Raw genomic sequence first — 27,239 nt, 5'->3', positions numbered from 1 at the left:
ATATATATATATATATATATATATATATATATATATATATATATATATATATATATATATATATATATATATATATATAAAAAAAAAAATATGAAACGTACTATCCAGTGTCAAAAAGCTGCATCTCAGTCAAAGGTTGAGTTTTCTCCAACATGAATGATGACCCACACCTCCTAGTTATAAGCATCCAAAAATGGCTAAGGTCAAAACATTGGTCCACTCTGAAGTGGACTTCTACAATCCCCGATTTAACTCCTATCAAACATATATGAGAAGGGCTGATGCATGCAGTCTGCTCAGAAATAGCAGGCTAAATTACCTGTTCATAGGTGCAGAAATCTCATCGGTGTATATACCACACTATAGTGTGGTAAACGTTACATGCACAGTCAGAGCAGGCAAAGTGTTACAACGCTGCCCATAAATATTCATACCCCTGGCGAATTTAAAAAGTTACTTTTATTCAACCAGCAAGTACATTTTTGACTGGAAATTACATAGGTGTCTCCCAAAAGATAATAAGCTGATGTACAAGAGGCATTATTGTGGACAAAAACAAACATTTCTCAGCTTTTGAAGAAATGGTTAGCAGACAACCACATTAACGTTTTGGAGTGGCCCAGCCAGAGCCCTGACGTGAATCGAATTGAGAATCTGTAGAGTGAGCTAAAGCTCAGAGTGATGGCAAGAAGACCCTCCAACCTGAAAGATTTGGAGCTCATTGCTAAAGATGAATGGGCAAAAATACCCGTGGAGACATGCAAAAAGCTTGTCTGCAATTACAGGAAGCGTTTGATTGCTGTAATAGCCAATAAAGGCGTTTCTATTGAGAAGGGTATGAATAATTTTGGACAGGATAATTTTTGCTCAAAATGTAAATAAAAGCGGAGAAATTTTTTTTCCCAAAATAATGACTCTTGTACATCATCTTATCTTTTGGGAGACATCATTTCCGGTTAAAAAAATAAAAAATAAAATGACTCGCTGGTTGAGTAAAAGTAAGTCAAAATTTGCCAGGGAATAATTAGGGGCAGCACTGTACATAACTTGTGTTATACATGCAACACCTAGTTTGCCAATTACAGAAGCAATGTAGATGCTGCATGTATAATGAGAATTACACAAGCTGCATAATGAGTAACATAATTTGCATAAAAGTTGGTAAATGTTATGTGCTCTGCCTGCATTAATTACGTTTATTGCAGTATGGTGAACATACCCTATTGAGAGCTACAGGAATCACTTGTTTTCAGTGACCGCTTCTGAAAAGGTTTTGTATCAAAATACTAGGTTATGGGTCCCATTATGTTTTCCATTTGTGTTACTGTATTAAATATTCTGTTGAAGCAAAACTACAACAAAGTCTGATTCTTGATAAGTACAGAACAAACAATGACAGGTGCCAATCACTTTGTCAGTTTTAAGTTATTTCATAAAAAAAAAAGTGTACCTGAACTCTACATTTTTAAATGTAATTATGTAATATTGTCCCTTTTATTTTAACTACTCTTTTTGCACTCTGTTTTCATCCTGTGTCCCTCCAATTCCCAGTTAAAGATCATTTTAGTCCACTGATAGGAGCAAAATCCATTTGCCTTCATGTGGCCTACCTTCTCTAGCTGCATTCCCATCTTTAGCCACAGCTGTGAACGAGTATTTGTACTGAACATGTGCAGATTGTGAACCAATGGGAATAACTCCTGAACATCTTTCGTGTACGGGCAGGTCCCGTTACTGGGTATGTATGGTTCATGAACTCACATATGCTCAGTACAAATGCACTTGGTCACAGCCTGTTTAAACATCTGTCCACGGTGTGGTCCCAAATTAATGCCAGGATTAGTGCCATTTTAAAGATGGAAACTTTCTTGGCAAAAGAAGAAACACAGGAGGTATAATACTGAGAAAGCTGCAGGTAAAGCCTAGTAAGAGGCTGATATTTTAGGAATTTTCCCGGGGGATGGGGGTGGGGGTGTTGAACAGTTCATATTCGCTTTAAACGTGTAGGAGTACCATCAAATTTGTCCGCATCTGTAAGCAATATCACAAAATTACATTGATCAGTTTATGGTTAGAAAAAATGTAAGTGAAATATAAACCAAATCTGTAATGCTGCAAACAAAAATACTTACCAAAGTAGAGGGAAGCCTCTGGATGGTCCAGAGGCTTCCTGAACCATCTAGCAGCCTACTGTCACTGCTCTCCTATATGTACAAGTGTGGAAGGACAGTGCAGGTGCGAGTAGGACAGCGCCTGCACTGTAAGCCACAGCCACTGTTCCCATACTTGTGCATGCACAGTATGGCCCAGTTCTTACACAAAGGAGAGGGTGGCCATGGGTGCTTGTTGTATATGTTCAGAGGGACCCTGCACAGAAATGGTGTGCTCGTGGGTTGATTGGGAAGCCTCTGGACCATTTAGAGGCTTCCCTCTACTTAGGTTACTATCTAATGTTTGTAGCATTACAGGTTTCCTGTAAGAAAAAAAATACAATCCTTACTGGTAAAGGAATACTTTTTTAAAACATGTTAGTTGCCTCACCAACATGAGGACTTTTGGCTTCAGTAATGTTCCAAGTCATAAAACAAGAACAAATGAGCAAATAATTTAGAAAAAGCTGTTAAACTGATACTTCATTTCTAATATTGTCAAATATCAGTTATAGTGTACCTGCAATAAACAAAGTGTATAGATTTATACTTACCTGGGGCTTCCTCCAGCCCCCTGTAGTCCGTCTGCTTAATCACTGTATTCCCGGGACACTTCATTCTCCCTCAGTGTGACCCAGAAAATTCCTCAACTGGCCTAGTCGCGCTCAACTGTGTGCCCCCATGACTGGTAGCGTTCTGCACACGTGCAGTCCATTAAATATGTAACGCAGAATGCTCTCAACCACAGGAGTGCGATCACAGGAGCGCGGCTAGGACCACATATGCGCAGTAGTGCGCAACGGAGAATTGAGCAACCCAGGAGGATGGTGATCAAGCAGACTACAGGGGGCTGCAGGAAGCTCCATGTAAGTATAAATCTACACACTTTATCTCAAGTTACCTTTAACGAGCATCGAGTACTCAAACTGAGTCAATGACACCATCTCTGTATACTATAATTAAATTTGGAAAGAGACACTTGCTCGGCCACTACATGCCATACAAGGAGAAATCCCTGCCCCCATTCAGAAAAAGCAGCTCGACTGTAACCTTCCCCTCGGCACCTGGTACACAACTGCCAATGCCTGAACATTTCAATAGGTCGTACTGGTATGGGATAGAGTGCAGCTAAGGGCTGTGCAACAGGAGGCACATGTTCATAATATGTAATACAACTACCTACAAATTTGATTTAATACAAAGTGTGTTTACAGAGCTATATCAACTTCCCTGGGGACATTTTCAGCTTCTAGCTTGCATAAGGGACAACATCAAGTACCTGCAGATCAAACAGGCCCTAGCTGATAAATAGCTGGTAGTTAAATGACCAGCTGTTCACAATTCCTATTAACCCCAGTACAAATCCACACTGAACGCTGTGCAGAAATTTGCAATTAAACGAACATTTTGTTAATTTACATTTTGTTAAATTTGTGTTTGTTAAATTACAATGAAAAATATGATGGTTTTCTTGCCATGGCAGTTACTTCACCTACACTGTATTACAGGCGGTATTTTCTATAGTAGATTGCAAATTGAAAAGTCAACTAAGTCTTTTCTAATCCATTGAGTGTCTCATTTAAAATCTAGCTATGATATAAAGAAAAGTAATTGGATGCTATGAACAGATATGCTCTGCACGTTCCCCATACTATTTGCACAGGATTTTGAATTAGATCTTTAGAAATGGAAAAGAGGTTTATTATGCAACTTTATATAAAGCTTGACAGCAAGAAGATGAAAGCAGTACTGTGTCTACAGAGTTTAAGCCAGATCCTAAATTCCTAGAAGTGAAAGTGCACTCACAATAAAATATCCATTACAGGCTTGGAGAGAAAGATTGGAAAGCAACAAGAAAGAATGACATAGTCTGCCTAAAATGCATCCAGCATAACATTCCTATAGCTTCAGGCTGAAATATCACTTTGTATTAATAGATTTGATGCACTAAAAGCCGGTAATACTGCTGTGCACAGACAGCTCACAACAAATTTACCGGTATTTACACAAGCAAAGTGTAGCGCATTTAACAATCAGTGCAATCTGTGGAACATCGGCAATGTGAACGTTGCTATGGTAACATGAGTTACAAACGTATAAGGCACATTACCCATTTACATGGTAATATTACCAGCTTTTAGTGCATCAAGCCCATAGTGCATTTTGGTAAGGTAGCAAAAAAATGCTAGCTGCACGGGTAACAAAAACATAATTAAAAAAAAAAAAAAAAAAAAAAATATACTGAGATTATAAAACAGCTACTGACCTTATTGTAAAAAATGTTTGCTGCCTACACCTGTCTTGTGCTGGGAATACACGGCTCGATTTTGAGCCATTTAGATGGCTTGATAGATCATTTCTGACTCGTCCGGTCTCCCGCTAAATCGTTTCTCCGCTCGATTCCGCATTGAGCACAATGGAAAAAGATAAAAAACACGAGCGGACGATAAGAGAATTGCCTGCGGAATCGAGGGGGGAATCGATCGAGCAGGAGAATCAAGCGGCAAAAATCGAGCCGTGTATTCCCAGCATTACTTTGTTTCACCTGTTAAACAAGAGCTACAGGCTTGTTTCAGTAGGTCTCAAACTGCAGAAGCCAAAAGATCAGTAAGGAAGCCGGACAAGTAGCCATTTTTTAATAGCCATGCTAAATTTCATAACATCTTATTTACTGTATAGTTCCCCTGCAAATCAATCGCTTTTTCTTATTACAATCCAAATCCACATCCCTCACTCACCTGACGATTCAGTTTCACGGCCAAAATAGTATTGGAGTAGCTGTAGTTACAGATTTCTGTTCCTTTTTTAAAATGACAGACTTTAAGCTTTCGTGGTGCTTTGAGGCTAACAATAGCAACAAGACTGCTGGAGAATAGCCGTTCCACAATGCAGACATCCTCTGTATCAGCTTAGGAAAAGTGGGATAGAAAAAGAAGTGTATTAATAGCTTGTGACTTATACACAGTTCAAGTCTTCATGTTAAGCTCTATTCTCATATTGTAGAATTTTAGTTTCAAAATCTTTTATTAATTAAATATAAAAATGGTACACAGCAGCCAGAAATTTACCTCTGCACAACATGGGCAGGGTAGACCAACAACTAGAACAGAAAAATCCACTACAATCCTGACAATATACATCATAGAAAAAAAATTACATAAATAGCAAATATCAAAGGGGACTTAATTTAAAGGCAAGTAGAGTGCATACATGTAGCGTAGCGATTCCACATACTTTTTACCAAATGAGGGGTATGGGGGTTGCACATAGATTGCCGTGAGATTAGAGCACAATAAATGCTAAAGAGCTCAAGGACGACCGTCCTGTCCTGGCAGAACACAGCCACAAAAGTCAAGCTACCAAAACAAAGGAGAGTCTAAGGTTCCCACGGAAGTCTACCCAAGGTTCCCCGATAGTGGTGAACTGGTCCATAGTGTCTGTTAGCTCACAAACCATAATATGGTCAATTCTTTGTTCCAGAACTGCCAGTGAAAGGGAAGGCTTTACCCATTGAGAGGCTATGTAAGTTTTAGCAGATACTAGTATAAACTGGAGGAGCCTATGTTGTGAGTTTTTAAGTTTCGGGGGCTTAAGGCCTAACAAAGATACTTTGGGATATTTAATTAAGGGAGGAGAAAAAAAAGATTGGTTACCTTTCTGCTCTGTTTGGACCAAAATTTCGACACCACGTATGGAAGGTTGTACTAACAACAATACAGCCTCTAAAACATTGAGAAGAGCGGGTTGGGTCAATTTTATGGAGGTGGACTGGGTCCAAATAAGACCAGTGTAGGAGTCTAAAGCTGAGTACACACGTACGATAACGATCGTTCAAAAACGAACGATGACAATCGGAACGATAATCGTGCGTTCAAAAAGTGTGAACGATCGTTTTTGTGAACGATAACGATCGTTATCGTTCAATCGGACCGATCCAACCCGGCGGATTTTTTCGAAAGATAATCGTTCAATCGTTGCAGTGTGTACAAAGATCGTCCGATAACGCATGTTCTTATTGCCTGTCATAACGTCACTTCCGTTTGCGCACGCATTTAATCGTTCGTCGTTCAGTACTTTATACTTATATCGTTCACGTGTGTACACAATCGTTCATTACGAACAATCTTTTCCGTCTAATTTGAATATCGTGTAAACGTCACGAATCGTTCGTAACGAACGATCTTTATCGGACGTGTATACGAACCTTCAGAGAGGATTCAAAGTTGGAGGTTTGCAGGCTTCCTCTGGAAAGAGTATCCAGACGCTGAGACCACTGTTCTGTTGTCATTGAAGAGGCTAATGCTACGTACACACTTGCGATAACAATCATTTACAAGGAACGATAGTTACCAGCCGAAAAATATTGGAACGATTGGAATGCAACGATCGGATGCAGCAATCATACACATTTTAATGATCGTTTTTGCAGAAAAGAATGATCAGAGGGAAATGTTGTGTACATATTTATATAAGAAAAAAAAACAAAACACAAACATGGGGTGATACAAATATATGATAGTTAACTTGCAAACAAAGTTTATTTGAAATTTGTAATGTAACAATCTTAACAGGCTACGCTACACAGGAAGTACGGAAGCTGGTCAAAATCCAACGCAGGCGCATTGGTCTTTGTAACGATCGTTCTCGGCAGATAACTGTGCACACTATAGTTTTGTAACGATTGTCGTTCAATATGATCCGTCCTGTTGGATATTCTCATCGTGCCGATATCGTTCGTTCCTCGTTGTACTTAATGATAGTTTGGTAAAGTTCTTTACCCAATTGTCGGCAGACCGATCGTTAAGCTGCTGTTTCAAACGACCATAGTCGCAAGTGTGTACGTACCATAAGTCCTTCTCCCATTCCAGCCCATATGGGAATTTGTAATTGAGAGGAAGCTGGTTAAAAGAAGAGTAAAAAAAAAAAAAAAAAATGCCCTTGCGTAGTGGGTCAATGAGGTATATGTTCTCAAAGGAAGACTGCAAGACTTCCTGTTCAGGTTTTACTATGGAGCTAAACTAGTGATAAGCTTAAGGGTTCTAAAAAAAAAAAAAAAAAAAAAAAAAAAAAACTAAGGATGGCACATTTTTCTCAGTAATGAATTGGTTAAAGGTACAAAATTTACCTCTTATCAAAAAAATTCCTGAGAGAAACTAATCCTTGGGATCGCCACCATCAAAAAGCCAGAAGGTCTTGGCCAGGCAGGAAGTCTGGCTTTTGGAGGAACTCTACTATTGGGGTTTTTTGGAGGAACTTAAAACGAACTCTGCGTCAGATAGCTAGTGTATGAGCTGTTAGGGGAGATTCTTTAGCTATAGCCACAGTAAGAAGTTTTTGAGCCCATAGGGCACCCCTCCATGATGGGGGGAGAAAGAAGAGCATTTTCAATGTGAACCCAGACCGGGGTATGGGAGCCAGCATAGATCAAGGGTAATGAGGCTAGTTGAGAAGAGTTATAATATTGCTTTAGATGGGGAACCGAAAGGCACCCTTCTTTCCTGTGCCAATGCATAGTCCTTCTCGAAATCAGAGGGCGTTTGTTCCTCCAAAAAATTTTAAATAATGCTGTTTGCAGCTTAGCTATATCTAAGGCTTAGACCTGAATAGGTAAGACCCTGAAAAAATATGAAGGCTTAGGAAGCCAGGACATTTTATGACTGTGACCAAGCCATGAGAGGTGCAGGAAATCCCACTGGGACAGGAGGGTCAACAATCCTTGCATTAGAGGCCTATAATTCCATCTGTAAGCCTGAGATATTATTACACAGTTTAACCCCCAGGTATTGGATATAGTGAGGCTGGTACTGGAAACGAAAAATTGAGGCCATTATTCCTACCCATATCTTTCAAATGATCACAGAACATAATTTCTGATTTCTCAATGTTGAGCTGCAGGCCTGAGACCTGGGGGGGGGGGGGGGGGGGGGGAAGATCGATAACATTGGGGTTAGTCAAAGTGAGGAGGTAATCGTCCGCATATAAGCTTAGTTTTGACACATTGGGGGGGGAGGGGGAATAGTGTAACCCAAAATATCTGTGTGATTTTGGATTCATTCTGCAAGTGGCTCCCTGGCTAGTGCAAAAATAGCAGGGGACAAGGGGCAACCTTGTCTAGTGCCACAGAAAATACTAATTGGTTGAAAGGAAGTCCCAGGTAGTTTCAGAGTGGCTTGAGGGGAAGAATTCAACAGGGTGAACCGTTGTAAGAAAGTCCCCCATATCTCCATCCTCCGGAAGACCTCAAACATATACGACCAGGTCACAGTGTCAAAGGCCTTTTCTAGATCTAGGGACAATAGAACCAGAGAAGCCCTTATTTGTTGAGCACGAGCAATGATATAAAAAAATGTTGCCTAAGATTGTCAGAGGCCTTTCTGTGTGGGACAAAGCCTACCTAATCCCTGGAGCCCAAACGAGGAAGGAATGTATTGAGTCGAGCCGCCATTATGATTTTGTAGTCTAAGTTTTAGAGGGAAATGGGGTGATAGTGTTTAGGGTTGAGAGGATCTTTATGGGGTTTATTCTCATATTGTAGAATTCTGACTAACCACAAATCAAATAAGAAAATGATGTTCTACAGTATTACATTTTATAACCTGCTACTGGAAAGTGGGGAACAATTGGAACTGTCAGAATCTAAAAGTGCCCACTAACGACACAATCTATGATTGTACAATCTTACAACTTCTATGTAATAGGATCGACTACCTAAAGTATCCATTGAAAGTATATTTACTCCGTTTTCTACTACATAGTTTTAGTAAGTTTGTACAACTGAGATTGTATAATTAGTGGGCATCTTTAGCCACTCTCACCAATTCAGCAGACTTCATTTCAATTTACCTAAAAAGCTGAACTCTAGATAGACATAAAAACAATCTTTCTAATCTGTTCAAATTTAAAATAAATGAATTTATAGGAATCATCCAGGTTAGTTATATCTGAAGGATAACTGGTTTCATTCTTTGAGGAAAAAAAAAAAAAAAAAAAAAAAAAAAAAAAAGTGACCAACAGGAAATAGGACTACTGTCGTGAAGATTTCCAGAAATACTGTTACCATAAGTATAATGGCATTTCCCCAGTTATCTTACAGGACATGCCTAAGAGACCAGCAAAACAAACAAAGTCAGTAGGGGAGCACATCTTGGTCAGGTACCTAAAGTTCAAGGACATCTTTTGAGAAGAGAACAATTGCCCTGGCTATGAAATAAAGCCCCATACACACACTCAACAGCAGTCTTTTATGTAGCACCATTATTAAACAACTTCTGTTGTGAAACAAGTTGAACAACAACAACAACAAAAAAGTTGCTTGCTATTGTTCACACAGCTGATAAAGACAGCAATCCAAAAGTTGGATTGACGTCTTATCAGTTGTGTGAACAATAGTAAGCAACTTTTTTTGGGGTTGTTAAGCTTGTTTCACAACAAAAGTTGATTGATAATTGTGCTGCATAAAAGACTGCTGTTGAGTGTGTGTATGGGGCTTAAAAAAAGGTACACTTAAGCCAGAAAAAAAAAAAAAAAAAACAGTTTTACTTGCCTGGGGCTTCTTCCAGACTCATGCAGCAGTCCTGTGCTCTCGCAGTCACTCACGGAGCCTCCGGTCCCCTGCCGCTAGCTAGTTTCATTTTCGCTGACAGGCCCCGACAGGCAGCTCTGTACCTGCGCAGGCCTGGCCACGTGTATTCTTCTTCATGTTCCCGTCCTCAACAGCATCCTGCGCAGGCGCAGGATGCGAATGCAGATAGGAACGCAAAGAAAAATACGTGTGGCCAGTCCTGTTGGGCCTGTCAGCAAAAACGAAGCTAGCTGGCGGCGTGGGACCTTAGGATCCGTGAGTGACTGCAAGGGCACGGGACGGCTAGAGGGGGCTGGTAGAAGCACCAGGTGAGTAAAAATGACTTTTCTATTCCTGGCTTAAATGTCCCTTTAAGAGTCATGTACAATGCTGCCCATGATTATTCATCCCCCTGGCAAAATTTGACTGAAAGTTACTTTTATTCAAGCAGCAAGTAATTCTGATTGGAAATGACAAGACAAGACAATGTACAAGAGGCGTGTGTGTGCGTGCGTGCACACTATGTGGAATGGTATAGAACTTTGGATTTTCCCATAGACTGACAGTTTGTGAAGGGTATGAATAATTTTGGAGTGGACACTTTTTGCTCAAATGTAAATAAAAGCTGAGAATTTTTTTTCCACACAATAATGCTTCTTGTACATTGTCTTATTTCTTGGGAGACTCTTATGTCATTTCCTATCATAAAGATACTTCCTGGTTGAATAACAGTAACCAAGTCAAAATTTTCCATGGGGCATGAATTATGGGCAGCACTGTAATCTGGCTGGCCGCGCTCACCCCATGTAGCGCTCCCGCACCCGGGACCATCCTGCACCTATACAGAAGTACAAAAGGGGTGCACATGACTGTCCATGACTTGCCAAATTACTAGTGAACAGGTGCAGCCGCTGAAACCCCTTAGCCAACCAAAGGACATTGACCCACAGGGCCGGTTCAAGGGGCCCTGTGGCAAACTTCAGTGTTGGGGGCCCCCCCTCGCACTGCTCCCCGGGGCCCTCCTTATCCCCGTTGGGTGAGCGGGCGAGCAGCGGCTGCACTCGGAGACACACTGTCTCCCTCCTTCTCTATGACCCAGCGTGTGTTTAGACGTGCCGGGTCATAGAGAAGGAGGGAGACAGTGTCTCCGAGTGCAGCCGCTGCTCGCCCGCTCACCCAACGGGGATAAGGAGGTAATTATGGCTGCTAATATACTTGCAGCAGGGCCCCAGGGAGGAGTGCGAGGGGGGGGGGAGAAACTATCGCAGGGTCGGCGCTACTGGGGCCCAAGCAAATGCCTCTTTTGCCTCTATGGTAGCGCCGGCCCTGTTGACCCATATACCTGCAGGCTGACTATGCTGGTGGATCAGGTCCCGAGTTCGTAAACACCGTAAACACCTTAAAGAGACACTGAAGCGAGAATAATTCTCGCTTTCGCTTCAGAGCTCATAGTTAGCAGGGGCTAAACAGGGGTCCCTTCACCCCCAACCTCCCCCCCCCCCCACAAAATCAATGACCAAATTGGTCGTAGATTTTGCTGCTCCTAGAGGCAGGGATAACGGCTGCAGCCCTGCCTCTAGTCGCGTCTATCAGCGGCGCATCGCCGCCTCTCCCCCGCCCCTCTCAGTGAAGGAAGACAGAGGGGCGGGGGAGAGGCGGAGATACGCGCTGACAGACGCGCGTGCGGCAGGGCTGCGGCAGTTAGCCCTGCCTCAATCAGGAAGTGATCCCCGGCTGCACGGAGGGGGATTTCCAGGTGTAAGGGACCCCCGTTTAGCCGCGCGATGGCAGCATTTTAGCAGGGGCACACATGCCCCTGCTAACTATGAGCTCTGAAGCGAGATTTATTCTCGCTTCAGAGTCTCTTTAAACTTAACGACCAGCTAACGCCCATAGGCGTCAGCAGGTCTTAAGTGGGTTACCATGGAAACGGCCGCTCGATCGAGCGGCCTTTCCATGTCAGTTCACGGAGGGTGTCTCCGTGAACAGCCGGAGAGCCGCCGATCGTAGCTCGCCGGCAAAACGTAAACAAGCGGGGAAGAAATCCCCGCTGTTTACATCATACGGCAGCACTGTAAGGCAGATCGGCGATCCCCGGCCTCTGATTGGCCGGGGATCGCCGGCATCTGATAGGCGGAAGCCTATCCTTCAATGCGCAGGACGGAACTCGGGGGGGGGGGGGGGGGGGGTGGCGTAGTCTGGTCGCCCTGGCTTCAAAACGATCTGTGCGGTGGCCTGGAGAGCCCACGCAGCACAGATCGGGCCAGCATAGGCTGGTCCTTAAGTGGTTAAAAAGACTGGTAAACACTGTCGAAGAGGTCAGTGCTTTATAACTAATAAATTATATCCTAGACCTTCAGCCAGATAGCTTATCGAGCCATAATAAATGCCATACTATGGAGGAGAGTATCAAAAGAAACATGTACAGTACAAAAAAAAAAAAAAAAATTAGCAATTAAAGACAAGATTCCCAGTTTTACTCCAGAAAAGTATCCAGCAGCAGATGCTCTTAAAGAGAACCAGAGACGAAGCACCCTCACATACATACATATATACATACATACATACATACATACATACACACACATATACATACATACATACATACATACATATATAATACTGCTAAGTCTGTCTGTTATCAGCTCTGATAAGAATCCCCGACTGAGCATTCAGTCTAGCTTTGCCCGGGAATGTTATAGCTGAGTCAGGTCTTCTGTGATGTCTTTTCAAGCCCAAGCCTGCCCCCTTGTGGCTCTGCTTTCCTGCTATGTATCCTCATAGCATACTTTGTACAGCGCTGCGTAATATGTTGGCGCTATATAAATACTTAAAGAATTAAATAAATGCCAAATCACTGCCCATACAATTCTATGGGCCTGTTAACATCTTTACATTGTAATGGATCAGTTTATTCTAACTCGCTACACATACACATAATGCATGCGTTATGCAATGCACCACAGCGAGTCCAGCCTTAATCGGTTATTGCCAGGTGCTTTTTAAAGCTAATGTCCCATGGTGCGGTGCGAATGTCCTGTGGCATGAGAGCCTGGGGCAGGTAAATTGCATCATTTCCCTTTGCACATTAAACTGCAGTAGAGTGAGCCGACAGAGTAACATGCAGAGTCAAGCATCTCCGGCTGGCAGCGCTCGTACAGAGTATGACTGTGGAATCCTTGATAGGATCCAGAAGCTTTCCCCTCCTGAGGTAAGTATCCCATAGGGGGACTTATTTTCTTACAGATCCTCTTTAAAAGCACATTTTTCAAAACATTAGCACACACTGTAGGAAGTTTACTAATAGCATACACAGAGACATAGATTTTAAGATGGCCATACACTCATTGATTTCAACTCTCGAAATACGCCCGATTCTTTCACTGATGGAATTGGCTAGAAATGCATGTAGCAGGCAGCCTGCTCAACTGACCCATTTCTGGCTAAAATCTATCAAATAGCTCGATTGGCAGCATGTCGAAAGCGCAGCAGAACAAACGGCCTATAGCATTGCACTGGATTGAATAGTGCAACGCTGTGCCTTGGTAGATTTTTGATTGATTTAATTTTGTAATCTATTGAAAGTCTGTTCCTAATGTGTGGGACACGGATTTCTGTTGGATTTGATCTGACAGTAATCTGATAAGAAAAATCTGGTGGCTATCTATAAGTGTATGGCCACTTTAAGTGTACATACTAGGAATAATATATCTATCATAAAAAGGCAGTATATACACTGCATGTATATTACAATATTGGCCAGGACCCCAATTTAAAAATGGACCTGAACTCAGAACTTCCTCTGTTCTCTAAAAGATACGAAACAGCATAATTACCTTTAAAGGAAAACATTTGTTACAGCTGATACAAATCCTGCAATAAATCTGAAATTCATCTACTTCCTGCTTTCATGGCAGCAGACATAGGGTTAACATCTTATGTTTACCAATTAGCTCCTCTGCTGTGGCAGTAAGCAGAGAGATCAAATTACAACTTGTGATTAGACAGCAGAAAACAGAGCAAGCGCTCACCAACATGGGCTACAACTGAATGACTCATCACCTCATATGCACCGCTTAAATAGCTCAAATGCACACTCAGCAATCAGACAGATGCAAAACATATGCAAAACTAAATCCTTACCATGCAAAACAGGATAGCACAATGGGTGCTGCTAGCCTGGTAGTTACAGAACTGTGGAAACAAAATATAGGTAGAAGGCTGCGCATCCCTGACCCAATACTGTACAATTGAATGGTTTATCGCTGTGGCGCACACCGCCCCCCCTGGACTAATATGTACGCCCGCATCCAAACAATGCAATACTGGTCTATGGAGAAATTTTAGCTAAAATTGTGCTATCCTGTTTTGCATGGTAAGTATTTAGTTTTGCATATGTTTTGCATCTGTCTGATTGCTGAGTGTGCATTTGAGCTATTTAAGCAGTGCATATGAGGTGATGAGTCATTCAGTTGTAGCCCATGTTGGTGAGCGCTTGCTCTGTTTTCTGTAAGTTACACATTTTAGCATAGCTGCTGCCAGGGTAAAGACATTTGCTTTTAACATAGGTCAGTTTAGTGTTAGGAAATCTGCTCTGGAGATTTACCTCAACGTTGGTGCAGATGTCCAGTATATTATATTTTTGCATGCAAAACTATGATGGAAGCTAAAATTTCTCCATAGACCAGTATTGCATTGTTTGGATGCGGGCGTACATTTTAGTCCAGGGGGGGCGGTGTGCGCCACAGCGATTAACCATTCAATTGTACAGTATTGGGTCAGGGATGCGCAGCCTTCTACCTATATTTTGTTTCCACAACTTGTGATTAGTCACAGACTGGGGGGGGGGGGGGGGGGTGAGACAGGCTAACTTTTCTGAATACATACAGGGTGCATTTCTCTGTTTTACTTCTGTCCTTTGCAAGAGTTCAGGTCCACTTTAAGTCCGCTTAAAGTGGCCATACATATCAATTTTCACATTCACATCTGGAGGGCATCGACTCCCCAAAATGGCAGATCAATCTTGACTTAAAAGCAATCGAAAAAAAAAAACGATCGGACAGGAAATTTAAAATAATCGGGCCAGGCTAGAGCACTGACAGATGGTCTATAGCAGAGCAACTCTGCAGTTTGATCACTTTTCAATAGATTCCCTGCTGCAATCTATTGGAAACTGATGTGCATTGTATGGTAAGAATTAATTCATTCTGAATCGATTGTTTTGGAACATTGGGTGAAAATCTAGTGTAGGGCCAGCTTTAAAAGTTCATTAAAACTTAGGAAATAAACAATCTTTCTTAAAATGGCATATTTCTTTCAGATACTTTACAAACATGCACAAGACCCCTTACACTATAAATACATAAGTGAAATATAGATAGAAACAAAGCTGCTTTTACGCCTTAAGGTTGCCATTCACTGGTTGATTTTTTACTTTGATCGATTAGTATAACCGATAAATGAATCAAATATAGAGTTGTCATTTTGATGTCGAATCAATTCTTGTTGCCCGATATTCGATCAAGTTCTTAAAGCGGAACTGTAAAAACATTTTAAGCACAGTGTTTCACTTACCTGGGGCTTCTGCAAGCCCCCAGCAGCCGCCTGCAATAGCAGGGGACGCGAAAAGGATACGCGTGGCGAGAGGCAGGCGCAGTGTCCCGGCGGCGAAACCGAAACTAGCTGGCGGCAGGCGAACGGCAGCTCGGGTGCAACCGGCGCAGGACAGGTCGGCTGCTGGGGGCTTGGGGAAGCCCCAGGTAAGTGAAACACTGTGCTTAAAATGTTTTTACAGTTCTGCTTTAAAATGAACCAATCAAGTATGTCGGGTTATTTCAATCGATGGAACAAGAATCGAGAGCTTTTCATTATGTATTCGATTGACCTTTAATCTGATTAAGGTCCTTTTCCACTAGCGCATTTGCGCTAGCAGAGTCGCAAACCGCTAGCGATTTTACAATCGCTAGGGTTTGCTAAATAACATAGGAATCGCGGTAGGGTATTTTCACTACCGCAATTCGTTTTTGCCTGAAACGCAATCGCGGCGCGATATTTGCCGCGATTTTGCTATGTAGTGCATAGCAAAATCGCGGCCGTAAACGTCGGGAAATCGCCGGTAATTTTTTAGTTTTGCGATTCAGCAATCGCTAGCGTTCAGCGTGAACGCTAGCGACTGCTAGTGAAAAAGGGCCCTTAGGGTGCTCATTTTATGATTGAAAATAGCCTCCAATCGCTTAATGGTGGAGAGAGACAAAAAAAAAAAAAATGTGACCCTAGTGTACAGGCAAAAAATTGATTCATATTCGATCAATTCATTTATTTTGAATAGATTCTAAGAAATCGATATAGGTCAATCGATCCATATACAACCAGTGTATGGCCAGCATTACATTTAGCCCTACAGAAAATGGCTAGAGAGCACAGACATAAAATAACTACGGTACTATTTACACTTCCTAATGTAATTGTAAACTTACTACATTCATATATCTGCTCAAGTTTATCCACAGAGGATAAGGAGAAAAACTTATAACCTGATTTGATTCCAACAGCAAGAGATCTGTAAGAGAAAAAACACATACCATGTATTACAGTGAGTAGGATGTTAGACAATTATAAGAAGGTGAATCAATTTTAAAGCCCTAGTTCACTCTCCCAGATTTTTCAGTGTTCGCAAAGCTAAAAAACGAGAACTACATAAAATAGCAAAATAAATATTTTTGATGCACTCATTTCAGAAAAGTGTTCTAGTATGCCCATTCTTACCTCAGTAGTGAAAAGCCTCTGAATGGTTCAGAGGCTGTCCGAAGCCACTTACAGCCCACCACTTCAGCAAAAGGAACTTGAATAAGCTGTTTCCCACCATAGAGAGGCACTAATGAGATGCAGGCACTAATGAGATGCAAATATTTCTGAGTTCACGCAGGATTACGTAAATTTGAATGTAAATGTATACAGCTTGAAAGTGGACCAATCAATTTAATCCTGGATGGGACAAGCTGCATAAATTTGTATACAAATGTACATAATCCTGGATTCACTTGGAAATATTTGCATTTCATTGATCATCCGTAATAAGCAGAACCCTTGAACAAAAAGGAGAAAAACTATAAGTTCGCACCAGGATATGCTAATAATATAGGTTACCTTTATTAACTGCTTGCCGATTGGCGTGTACACTGTGGCAGCCCCAGCCAGGACCACTCCACTGAATGGCTTTCTATGGGGTTTGCAGGAGAGCGTGCATCTCCGTTTGGAAGGTGGAGCTCCGCCTTCAGTCTCCCAGCAGCAATCATCTCTCGGAGACTGTTAGACGACGAAACTGCAGTCTAATAATCCTGTTCAGCGCTGAGATCTAAGGCAGCGCTGTATTGGGGACAGCCGTGTGACAGGGCTGCCCCCTCTGTAGGCAGGGAAGTGATCGGCTGAAGCCTATAAATAGCGTAATTGCCACTGCACCAATGGTGAATAGATGTGCCATAATCCCCTTTGGAGTCGCAAGTCACTGTAGATCACTCCATACGATTCGCACCATCTAAAAAGGTTCTTTATCCGGCTTCTTAAAAACAGTTACAACATCTTAAAAATCCACATGTGGGTATGTGTAAGATATGCGAATCGTATGGAGTGATCTACATAGGCTGAAACTTATGACAGCCGATCAAGCTGATTGGCTGGCGGGGGGAGGGAGGGTGAAATGTAAAATACATTTTAAAGTGGAATATAACCCTGCATTTCAACTTTGCTCTAAAACATTATTTACAGTATATTATATGCAACCAGCATATTTTTTTTTTTACTAGACCAGTATTGGAATGGTTACACACAGAGCTTTAAAGTTCCTGGAGAGAAAAGCCACCCCAGTGAGGGAAAGAGTGAGATAGAGAAGTGACAGCCACACATAGAAAGGTGAAAAAAAACAAATAGCATGTGAAACGGAAATTATTTTCTATAGGTAAAGAATGTGACGGTGCGGGGAAGGTATACTACCTGGATGGAGACAGCAAACTAGCGCACTACACCTCACCGAGTTCTTTTAATACTTTCATGTGATTAATAAAGGTAACATTATTAGCATATCCTGGTGGGACCTTTTGGTTTTTCTCTTTTTGTTCAATTGTCTATATTGACCTACTGTATAGGATATTATGGTATTTTACAATATAATTCTGTCATTAACGTTTGTTAATGCTGACCTATAGCTTATTGGTTGCCTAATAAGCAGATCCTGACTGGGTATGTTACAAATGGTTTATTTACCCCATTATGCAGGGGAGTCAGGTAAGGTTCAGGCAGTGGTCACACCTGTGGAAATTGCAGCCAGTCTGATATTGCATGCGAAAATACAAGTAATGATATTGCATGCGAAAATACAAGTAATGGTTTTTCTATGTGCCTGCAGCGATTTGGGTAACTATATGCAATAGCATTGAAAAAAAGTAACAACTGCATTACTTTTTCACATAACGCATGCAATTCCTCACTGAAAATCACTGGCTACTATTAAAAAAAAAAAAAAAAAAAAAAAAAAATTGCATATCACATGCAAATTCTCATTGAATAAAATTAGATGCTCTAAAAAGAACTCATGCAAAAAAAACCACAAACAACCACAAATTGTGTCCGGAAAACTTGCATGCCAAAAACGTTCACGGTTTATGTACTAATAAGTGCAAACTCTGCCCCCCAGCATAAAATACAGTAAAACAAAGATGTTGATGCAGCAACCTTTATGGGCCCATTTCCACTACATGCATTTTCCGCACATGCAAATTTGCACTAGAACGCATGGTATGTGAAAGCAGGGCTGTGGAGTCCGTACAAAAATCCACTGACTCCCGACTCCTCAGTTTAGGATTTCAGCGACTCCGACTCCTAATTTCCATATTACAATCTCGTTGATTGAAAGTATGTAACATGAAATTCGTCTCTTAACTGCCAACGCTTAGAAATTTTAAAAGACAACTGAAGTGAGAAGGATATGGAGACTGCCATATTTATTCCCTTTAGTTATAGACTAAAACTAGTCCTTAGTAAGAGTACTTGTAAAAAGGTACAGACCGGAACAAAGAACATCTATCAGGCCCTAGGCAATGTAACTGTGGGTACATGTAAGAGTGATGTGCAGGTACTCTGCAGGGGAATAAGGAGATTCTTCCTCTATTACACATTCTTCATGCACAACCTGAACCAGGTTTATGGGTGATAGACAACACCTCTGTGTTCAATGTGCACAACATTCTGAGTGGATTCCCTGCAGCTCTTTGGAGAGTGCATATGTAGAGTATAGTACTACTGTGTAACAAAGTAAACCTGAGACAGATGAAATTAAAGTTTTATACATACCTGGGGGGTTTCCTCCAGCCCCCTTCAGGCTAATCAGTCCCTCGCTGTCCTCCTCCGCCACCTGGATCTTCTGCTATAAGTCCAGGTACTTGAGCCAGTCAGGTGTAGTGTGCATGTACACACTCCGCCGCCAGGAGCGTACTACACCTGCGCATCACTATTGCCAGGTGCAGAACGCTCCTGGCTGTGGAAGCGGCATGCGGCCGGACTGCGCTGACTGGCTTTAATTACCAGGACTCATAGCAGAAGATCCAGGTGGTGAACAGCGAGGGACCGATTAGCCTGAAGGGGGCTGGAAGAAGCCCCAGGTATGTATAAAACTTTTCTTTTCATCCTTCTCAGGTACCATTTACTTCGTAGTCACCAAACCAAATTTTACCAACATTTGATTTCATGAGCAAAGATCAAAATAAACGCAGATTTCCATCTCATTGACCATCTCTATTAGTGACACGGCTACACATCACATCAGGCTTTATACTTACAGCATAGACGTTATTTAGTATATATATAAGAGATTTCCTGTGTACACATCATATATACAGTCACAATCAGATGTGTATATCTGACTTTAAAAATACGGGGACTGCTTTATTGAAGCAGCACAACTAATTTTGATTGGTTTATTTCATTTTTGTGGACTAAGCACAGCTATTACTGTATGTATAAATTATTTATGATGACTATTATCTGAGAAATAGAACATTTTATCATGTTTTCTATTTTAACTACAGATTAAATTCATTAGGAGTCAGAGTCGGTGCATTTTTTCCCCGACTCCAGGCACCCAAAATTGCCCCGACTCCAACTCCACGATAAAAAACAAAACAAACGCATGCAGCAATTTTGCAGGTGCGATTGTGTGTTGCGTACAATTCATGTATAACCTGTTTCAATAGAAAACACATGTAACACGTTTGGGTTTTGTTTTGTTTTTTTTGTTTTGTTTTTTTTAGAAATACCCAGAGATGGATATTGCCATAGTAGGGAAGTCGAAACTTTGCGTTGACCAAGGTAAAATGGGAAGTCGAAACTTTGCGTTGACCAAGGTAAAATGAAAGCCTATAGAACTTTCACTGCATTGCGGTATGACGCACCCGGGAGCATTTTATGGTCGGGAATCGGCATTTCCCCGTTAGTTAATCAATTACTACCGCAGCTACTCAGCGTCGCACCGCAGATTCCCGACGACACGCCGCAGCCTATTTAACGCGTGCAGGAGAACGGCTCCTGCACACGTTGTTAACGTGAAAGAGGTCTAAGGAAGGAATTTATAGAGTGGAATGTTGAAACAAGGATGCCATGTTAAACTGACAATATGCTAATAAAGGAGGGGGCACATTTTAAAATGTGCATCTAAAGTGTGCCAAAACATTAAAATAAAATGTGTGGTGTTCAGGCTTGTTCACATTATGAGTGTTTGCGATTTTTTTTTTCCAAGCGCCGATTTTAGAAATTGCCCTAAAAGCGCTTATCAATGATCCCCTATGAGAGTGTTCACATATGAGCGGTTCAATAGCGATCCGCTTTCGAAAGCGCTGCCTGTACCATTTTCTGAGCACTTTGGCTCAACGGAAGTTATAGGGAAATCGCAAAGCGCTTGAAAAAGCGCTTTGTATATTGATTTCCAGAGTGCATCTATGAATAATTATGTACTTATGTACTTTTATACTTGCTTGAGGATATGTCCTAAATAAATTACGGTTTTGTGGAGAGAATTTTGTTGCGGACCACACCTTTCTTCATATTTGCTTCAATATCTGGGTCTGGCTGCCTTGGGTCCAGCACTACTCTGCACGGTGCAGTTGAGCGGTGGCCTCTACCTTTATTTATTATGAATAAATACATAGTATTTATCCATTTTCGGGTGGAAGAGTTCACTTCCTGACTGATGTCAGGAAGTGAAAAAATGAATCGCTCTGCAAAACCGCTTAGAAAAACACTTTTGTAAACGCAAAGAGCAGGGAGATGTGCTTAAAACGCTCAATAAATCACTCAGTGCTTGCGATTTATAATGTAAACAAGGCCTTCAAGAGGCTTTTCTGAACACTTTTGTTGCTTCTCGTTGTCGTTTAAGTGCCTCCCGTTACTGGTCCCACTGTTTACAGTGTCCAGGAAGTTCACCAGGCTGTAAACAATAGTATCTGGGCATGGTCCAGTTGTGAACTGCCCATGCCTAGTGAAAGCATGCGCTTTTGCATATCTTCTTCCTTTTGTGCATGAGCACTTCCCTTTACTGGGCATTCGCAGTTTGGGACTCGCACATGTCCCATTTCAAATGTGCTCCTGCAATGCCAATTCCTGCAGAGTATTCAACTGAAGGGCCAGTTCAATGTTAAAGATCATGAGAATAGGGAATTGAAAGGATACTGAAGAGTATCCATGAGGAGTATAAAAAGAAAGTAAAATTAAAACTATATTTAATTTGCATTTTTATTTTCACTTCAGGTGTACTTTAAAATACAACAACATGTGTTCCAGGATTCACAGGGATCAAGCGCTGTCCTCATCCTGTTCTAGTTTCTGCCATCTTCCAAGGCTCTTTCCCTGCTGAGACATGCCTAGCTCCACTTATAAGCCTGGTGGTAGGAGTTGCTAAAGCACTGGCGTGACAGTCAGGGCTATTTAAACTCTGAATTAACAGCACTCAGGGCACTAGTCTATTTTAGGGGGATAAGGAAATTCTGCTAATGTGATTGGGTGGACAGCAGCCTCTTGAAATGCTAGGTTTTAGATAGGTTGTAGTAAATCCGGGCTGCGGAGTCGGTAAAAAAAAAAAAAAAAAAAAATCATACGACTCCGTCTCCAACTCCTCAGTTTATGAAACCACCGATTCCAACTCCAGGCACCTAAAATTGCTCTGACCCAGACTTCTCAACCCCTTAGTCTAATACTTACACTATATGGTAGAGAAAAGGCTTTCCAGGAGCAGCTCAACCAGTAAAAAATAACTTTTAATAATCCTCTTCATCTAAAAACGACAGTGGCATAACAATGGCATAAAATGACAATAATAATGTATCCAAGTGGTACTTAGCCAGACACTGCAGCAACATGGAGGTGCGGAGGTGAGGTCGACGGCCGTTTCGCCCCTACATCAGGGCTTTCTCGAGTCTCGAGAAAGCCCTGATGTAGGGGCGAAACGGCCGTCGACCTCACCTCCGCACCTCCATGTTGCTGCAGTGTCTGGCTAAGTACCACTTGGATACATTATTATTGTCATTTTATGCCATTGTTATGCCACTGTCGTTTTAAGATGAAGAGGATTATTAAAAGTTATTTTTTACTGGTTGAGCTGCTCCTGGAAAGCCTTTTCTCTACCATATAGTGCATGTAATTATAAACCTGTTCCAGATGTTGCACCACCTATGGTATGTGGCTATTGGCATTAATACATAGTGCACTCGCTGCAGTTTGCTCTTATTGCTTTTAGTCTAATACTTACCAGGGCTGTGAAGTTGGTACAAAAAGAAAAAAAGAAAAAAAAAAAAAAAAATCTGACTCCCGACTGCTCAGTTTATTAAACCACCGACTCCAAATCCAGGTACCCAAAATTGCTCCGACTCCTCAGCCCTGTAGTAAACTACACCCACTATTTGACTAATTGCAGCGCTTCGCTCTGTAGAGGGTGTGGTGGTTGGAGAACGGTTCCCTATGAGGTTTCCTGCTGGGTCCTCTAAAGTACACTAGTGCCACGCTCAGTGCTGTTTGCCCTCACAATTCCAGCATGGTTGTCACATTGTTTTGGACTACCAACTATCTTGGCCTGCTCCCCAACAACTCATCCAGCCCGATCAGGGTTCACTTAGATTCCGGACCCAAGAAAATCTCCACCTGCATCAGCACAAAGACTGACAAAGTCCAGTAGCGTGTAAGGGCTGGGACCTTAATCTTAAAATTTGTATACCAAATGCAAATCTCTATCGTTTTAAGGTAGCGCTTTGTAAGCAATTTTAGAAGCAATTTCCATTCTCCAATATGCTCACAAAATGCTGCACGTCCTGCGATTGCAATTAACTTTAATCGTAATCGATCTAGTGGGTTCACCACCATTCACTTTAACTGGCAAAGCGTTTTTTAAAAATCGCCAGCAATTGATGACCCAAAAACACTCACAAAAGCGCTCTACAGGGTCCCAGCCCTTACAGAGAGGGCTAAACAATTACAAAATTATAAACAGGTAAAGTTTAAGATGATAAACAGTAGGCCTGAAAGATAAATCAAATTTAAACCGAAATCGCGATCACCAAGATCACAATTTCAAAATCATCAAAGCGACAATTTCTGTGATTACATCATTTCCACATGGGGAAGTTTGAAGAAGCAGCTTCAAACTTACCCCAAGTCCGGATGCATGCAGCCCGCAGTATCGGCAGTGTTGGACATACCTTCCTCTCTTGCCGGCTCTTGTGCGCGGCATACTTCCTGGTTCCTGTGTGTCACATGACATACAAGAAGTATGCCGTGCATTAGAGCCTGCAGGAGGCAAAGTGGACTTGTGCTGGAAGGTATGTCCAGCAAGAGAGAGAGAGACCCAGAGGGAGACAAACCCAGAGGTGGCACAAGGAGAGATGGGGACAGAGGTGCACAGAGGAGGGGAACAATGCTTGATTTGAAAGAAATCATGAATCGAAATCGTGATTTCAGTCAGAAATCGCTCAATTTAATTTTTTCCTAAAATCGTTCAGGTCTAATGGCCCATACTCATGAGCTACAAATGTAGCTAGCCGCTAGCACACGGGAGCGTGTGCACGACAGATCAGCAACAGCCGATCTATCGATAAATACTTGCTCTACTTACATAACATATGTATTGCACTGTCCACATTATGATTCCTGTGAATTTTATAAAGGAAAAGTAAAGAATCCTATTCTAGACAGTTTCCATATATACTGTGGCTATTTTGAAGCCAGCCATGATGTAATATCCGCCCTTCGTCTCCTCTGCCCGATTTGCCTGCCCTTCACTATAGAAAGTGCATTGTATCAGCCAGAGAGGAACAGAGGTGTGGGAGGGGAAACCAGGAGGGAAAGAGGCTTCAGCCAATCAGGCTGCATTGGTTAAGTCTGAGGGGAAGTAGAGAAGCAAAAAAAGACAACCCAGCATGCCCTGCAACTTCTCTTTTGTGTACCAAATTTTCTGTGTACCAAATAAGAGAGTCATGAAAACTGGGGAATGACAATTTAACAAGAAAAGTAATAGTGATTTTAACTTTTGGATTGCCTGATTAGCATCCTTATTACTTGTTTAGCAGATAAAAATTAAAGAATTGATTTTTGATGTTATGCCCAACAGTTACCAGTACTCTTTAAGGCTAGTGATACACCAGGACGTGACCCTAACGCAACGCCTGGTGCTCTCTGGTGTGGACGTCGGAGTGAGCCGCATTGTGCAGATCACTCTGGCGTCCGTGATGCCCTGATGCGTACTCTTGGACGCATGCGGCATCACGTGGTCCCGCCCGGCCAATCGCCGCACAGAGCAGCTGCTCCATGAAGTAAACACTGCACGTCACTGAGTGCAGTGAATATTAATTAGCCATGTGCCCGGCCGCTCTCCCCTCCTCCCCAACATGACTGAGCATGGGCAAACAGTCTAACGCGGCTTAGCCGCCTAGAACGCACAGCATGCAGCACTTTGCTGCGTTACAATGTAACGCAACGTGGGCAGTGTGAACAGCCCACTTGTGTTACATTGCTGTGCGTTGGGGGAGCGTTACAGGCTGCACTAACGTGCGCCTGTAACGTCCCTGTGTGCAAGAAGCCTAAGACTATGGGTACATTTACACAGTCTCATTCGGAAATGTAAATCTGTAATGATTCATGGGAAGGCCAACCCACTGAGCAAAGGAATGGACTAGTCACATTAAATCTAGACAGTGAGGAACAGTGTGTGCATAGATATAAAGATAGAGAATATACATATTATGCCACACCTCTAAGTCTATTACAGTATTATCTTAAGTTAATCAAGTGTAACACAGCACACGTAACACCATAAATATAAACAGTATAAAGAATATATATATATATATATATATATATATATATATATATATATAAATATATATTCTGCCAAAACACTTGACTCTTAATGGGAGACACACTCTGAACATGGTTACACAGAAGTAAACTGCCAGCTCCAGCTGTTTGTCCACTCGCCATTTTTCCTAGGCTTCCATTCACATCCGCTTCCCAACCATCCCAAATTACTCCCAGTCTTCAGCCTTGACACACGTACGTGTTATCTTGGTTGAAGTTCGCGAACAACAGCTGCACAGCTCCGGCTTCCACGTTCTGACTGGCCAGGTTCATTGCGAGACTGTGGTGCGAGCGGCCACAGCACAACAGTGTGATTACTTCGCTGGCTGAAAACTCCGATCCTGCAGCTGCCTCATTCCTTGTTTACCGGCCTGAACGTGACGCTCCACTGCGCAAGCGCACTCTGTTAAAGCACTTCACTGCGCATGTGTTCCAGGTGCACAATGACGCTTTATAATGTGCGCGAAGTATGTTAGTGTTTGGTAGAGTATACGGTGGAGTGGTGGTGGTGTATTGTGAGACAGGCAGGCAGGCAAGCTGTAACTGTAGCAGTCATCTTCTTTATGTCACAACAAAAAAATAATTATAACATGTATATCAGAGCTTTGCTGTTTTACAGAAGTGCCAATGCCTTCGGATTTGTGTGCTGCGTATTATATGGGATGGGACATCAGTAATTGAAGGGTTACTGTTTACACCATATTGATTGGCTAATAATTAGGATTATTATTGAAATGGGTCTTCCACCCAAACTTTCTTTATAACATGAGAAAGTTTAATGCTCTGTTCAGCTCTTAGCAAGTAACTCGAAATTTCTTTTAGTCAATTATGCTGGGAATACACGGTACCCTTTTTTTTTTTTTTTTTGCTAAGAATCGTGCCGACAGATGCCTTCGATGATAAAATTCCGATGTTCCGCTCGATTCTTTTCCGCTTGATTTCTCATAGAAGTCAATGGAAAAAAGATAAAAACGAGTGGAAGATAAGAGAATCGAGCAGAAAATTGAATGGCTAATAGATCGCGCAAAGCGTAACGTGTATTCCCAGCATTAGAAGTGAAGTGAGGCTAGATTCACATCTGCAGCCAGACCACAACAGCTAGCTGAAAGTGGGTCCGAGATAAACTTTTACTCATTGCATAATCGTGTTCCTTTCATATAGTTTAAAGGGCATTACTCAAGCTGCAGTTGGGATGCATTTAACCTCCCTGGCGGTAAGCCCGTGCTGAGCACGGGCTATGCCGCGCAGGGGGATTTCTCAGGCCCTGCTGGGCCGATTTTGATAATTTTTTTTTTGCAGCATGCAGCTAGCACTTTCCTAGCTGCGTGTGCCCTCTGATCGCCGCCGCTCCACACCGATTACGCGGCGCTCGCCGCGCCGTGAGGCCCCCCCCCAGACCCCGTGCGCTGCCTGGCCAATCAGTGCCAGGCAGCGCTGAGGGGTAGATCAGGTCTCCCAATGACGTCACGACGTCGGTGACGTCATGCCGACGGGGGAAGCCCTCCAGGAGATCCCGTTCTTTGATCGCCGGCGGCGATCGGAGGGGCTGGGGGGATGCCGCTGAGCAGCGGTTATCATGTAGCGAGACTTTGTCTCGCTACATGAAAAAAAAAATTTTTTAAAAAAGACTTTGCTGCCCCCTGGCGGATTTTTTATAACCCGCCAGGAGGGTTAAATTGCCCCAGAATTGCACTGGTGGGTGGCAGATAGGAGACTGAACTGCTTGGAAAGAGGCCTAAGTGAAGAATGTCAAAATAAAAAAAAAAAACCTGTTATCACTGTATTGTGTTTGCACTATTGCACAGCTCCGTGTCTGTGTGATACTCCACAGACAGAACACTTTCACTGACGCACAGGTGTGGACCTTTCTAGTGTGATATAATTGTGTGCCACAGCCTACATTACACAAGCAGCAGACTACTAACACTGTAGCAGGGCCTCTGTTATCACTGTGTTGTGTGTGCACTTTTGCATAGCTCTGTGTTTGTGTGATACGCCACAGACAGAACACTGTCACTGAAGGGCTGGGAGAGGAGGAAACCTTTTGTGACCTCAGTGAGGAAGAGGAGCTGGCTATCTTGGCATCCATCCTTGTTCAAATGGGGTCTTTCATGCTGTCCTGCCTGTTGAGGGAGGGACCT

The 27,239-nt window shown here is 42.3% G+C and overlaps 1 protein-coding gene across 1 annotated transcript in view; it reads right to left on the bottom strand.

Annotated features, from left to right (window-relative positions):
* The window catches only part of WIPI2 (WD repeat domain, phosphoinositide interacting 2), an 80,366-nt gene extending 54,880 nt beyond the window's left edge, over positions 1 to 25,486 (bottom strand). The window contains exons 1-3 of the mRNA XM_068244847.1: positions 25,298 to 25,486; positions 16,188 to 16,270; positions 4,889 to 5,058 (exon numbers count right to left, since the gene is read on the bottom strand). Of these exons, the coding sequence (XP_068100948.1) occupies positions 4,889 to 5,058; positions 16,188 to 16,270; positions 25,298 to 25,371 (327 nt within the window). The 5' untranslated portion in view covers positions 25,372 to 25,486. The remainder of the gene's footprint in view (positions 1 to 4,888; positions 5,059 to 16,187; positions 16,271 to 25,297) is intronic.
* Positions 25,487 to 27,239: the final 1,753 nt, after the last annotated feature.

Source organism: Hyperolius riggenbachi, chromosome 7, assembly GCF_040937935.1.
Source record: "Hyperolius riggenbachi isolate aHypRig1 chromosome 7, aHypRig1.pri, whole genome shotgun sequence".
Classification (NCBI taxonomy): Eukaryota; Metazoa; Chordata; class Amphibia; order Anura; family Hyperoliidae; genus Hyperolius; species Hyperolius riggenbachi.
Note: the sequence above shows the minus strand (reverse complement) of the source record. Positions and strands in the feature narration are given on the sequence as shown.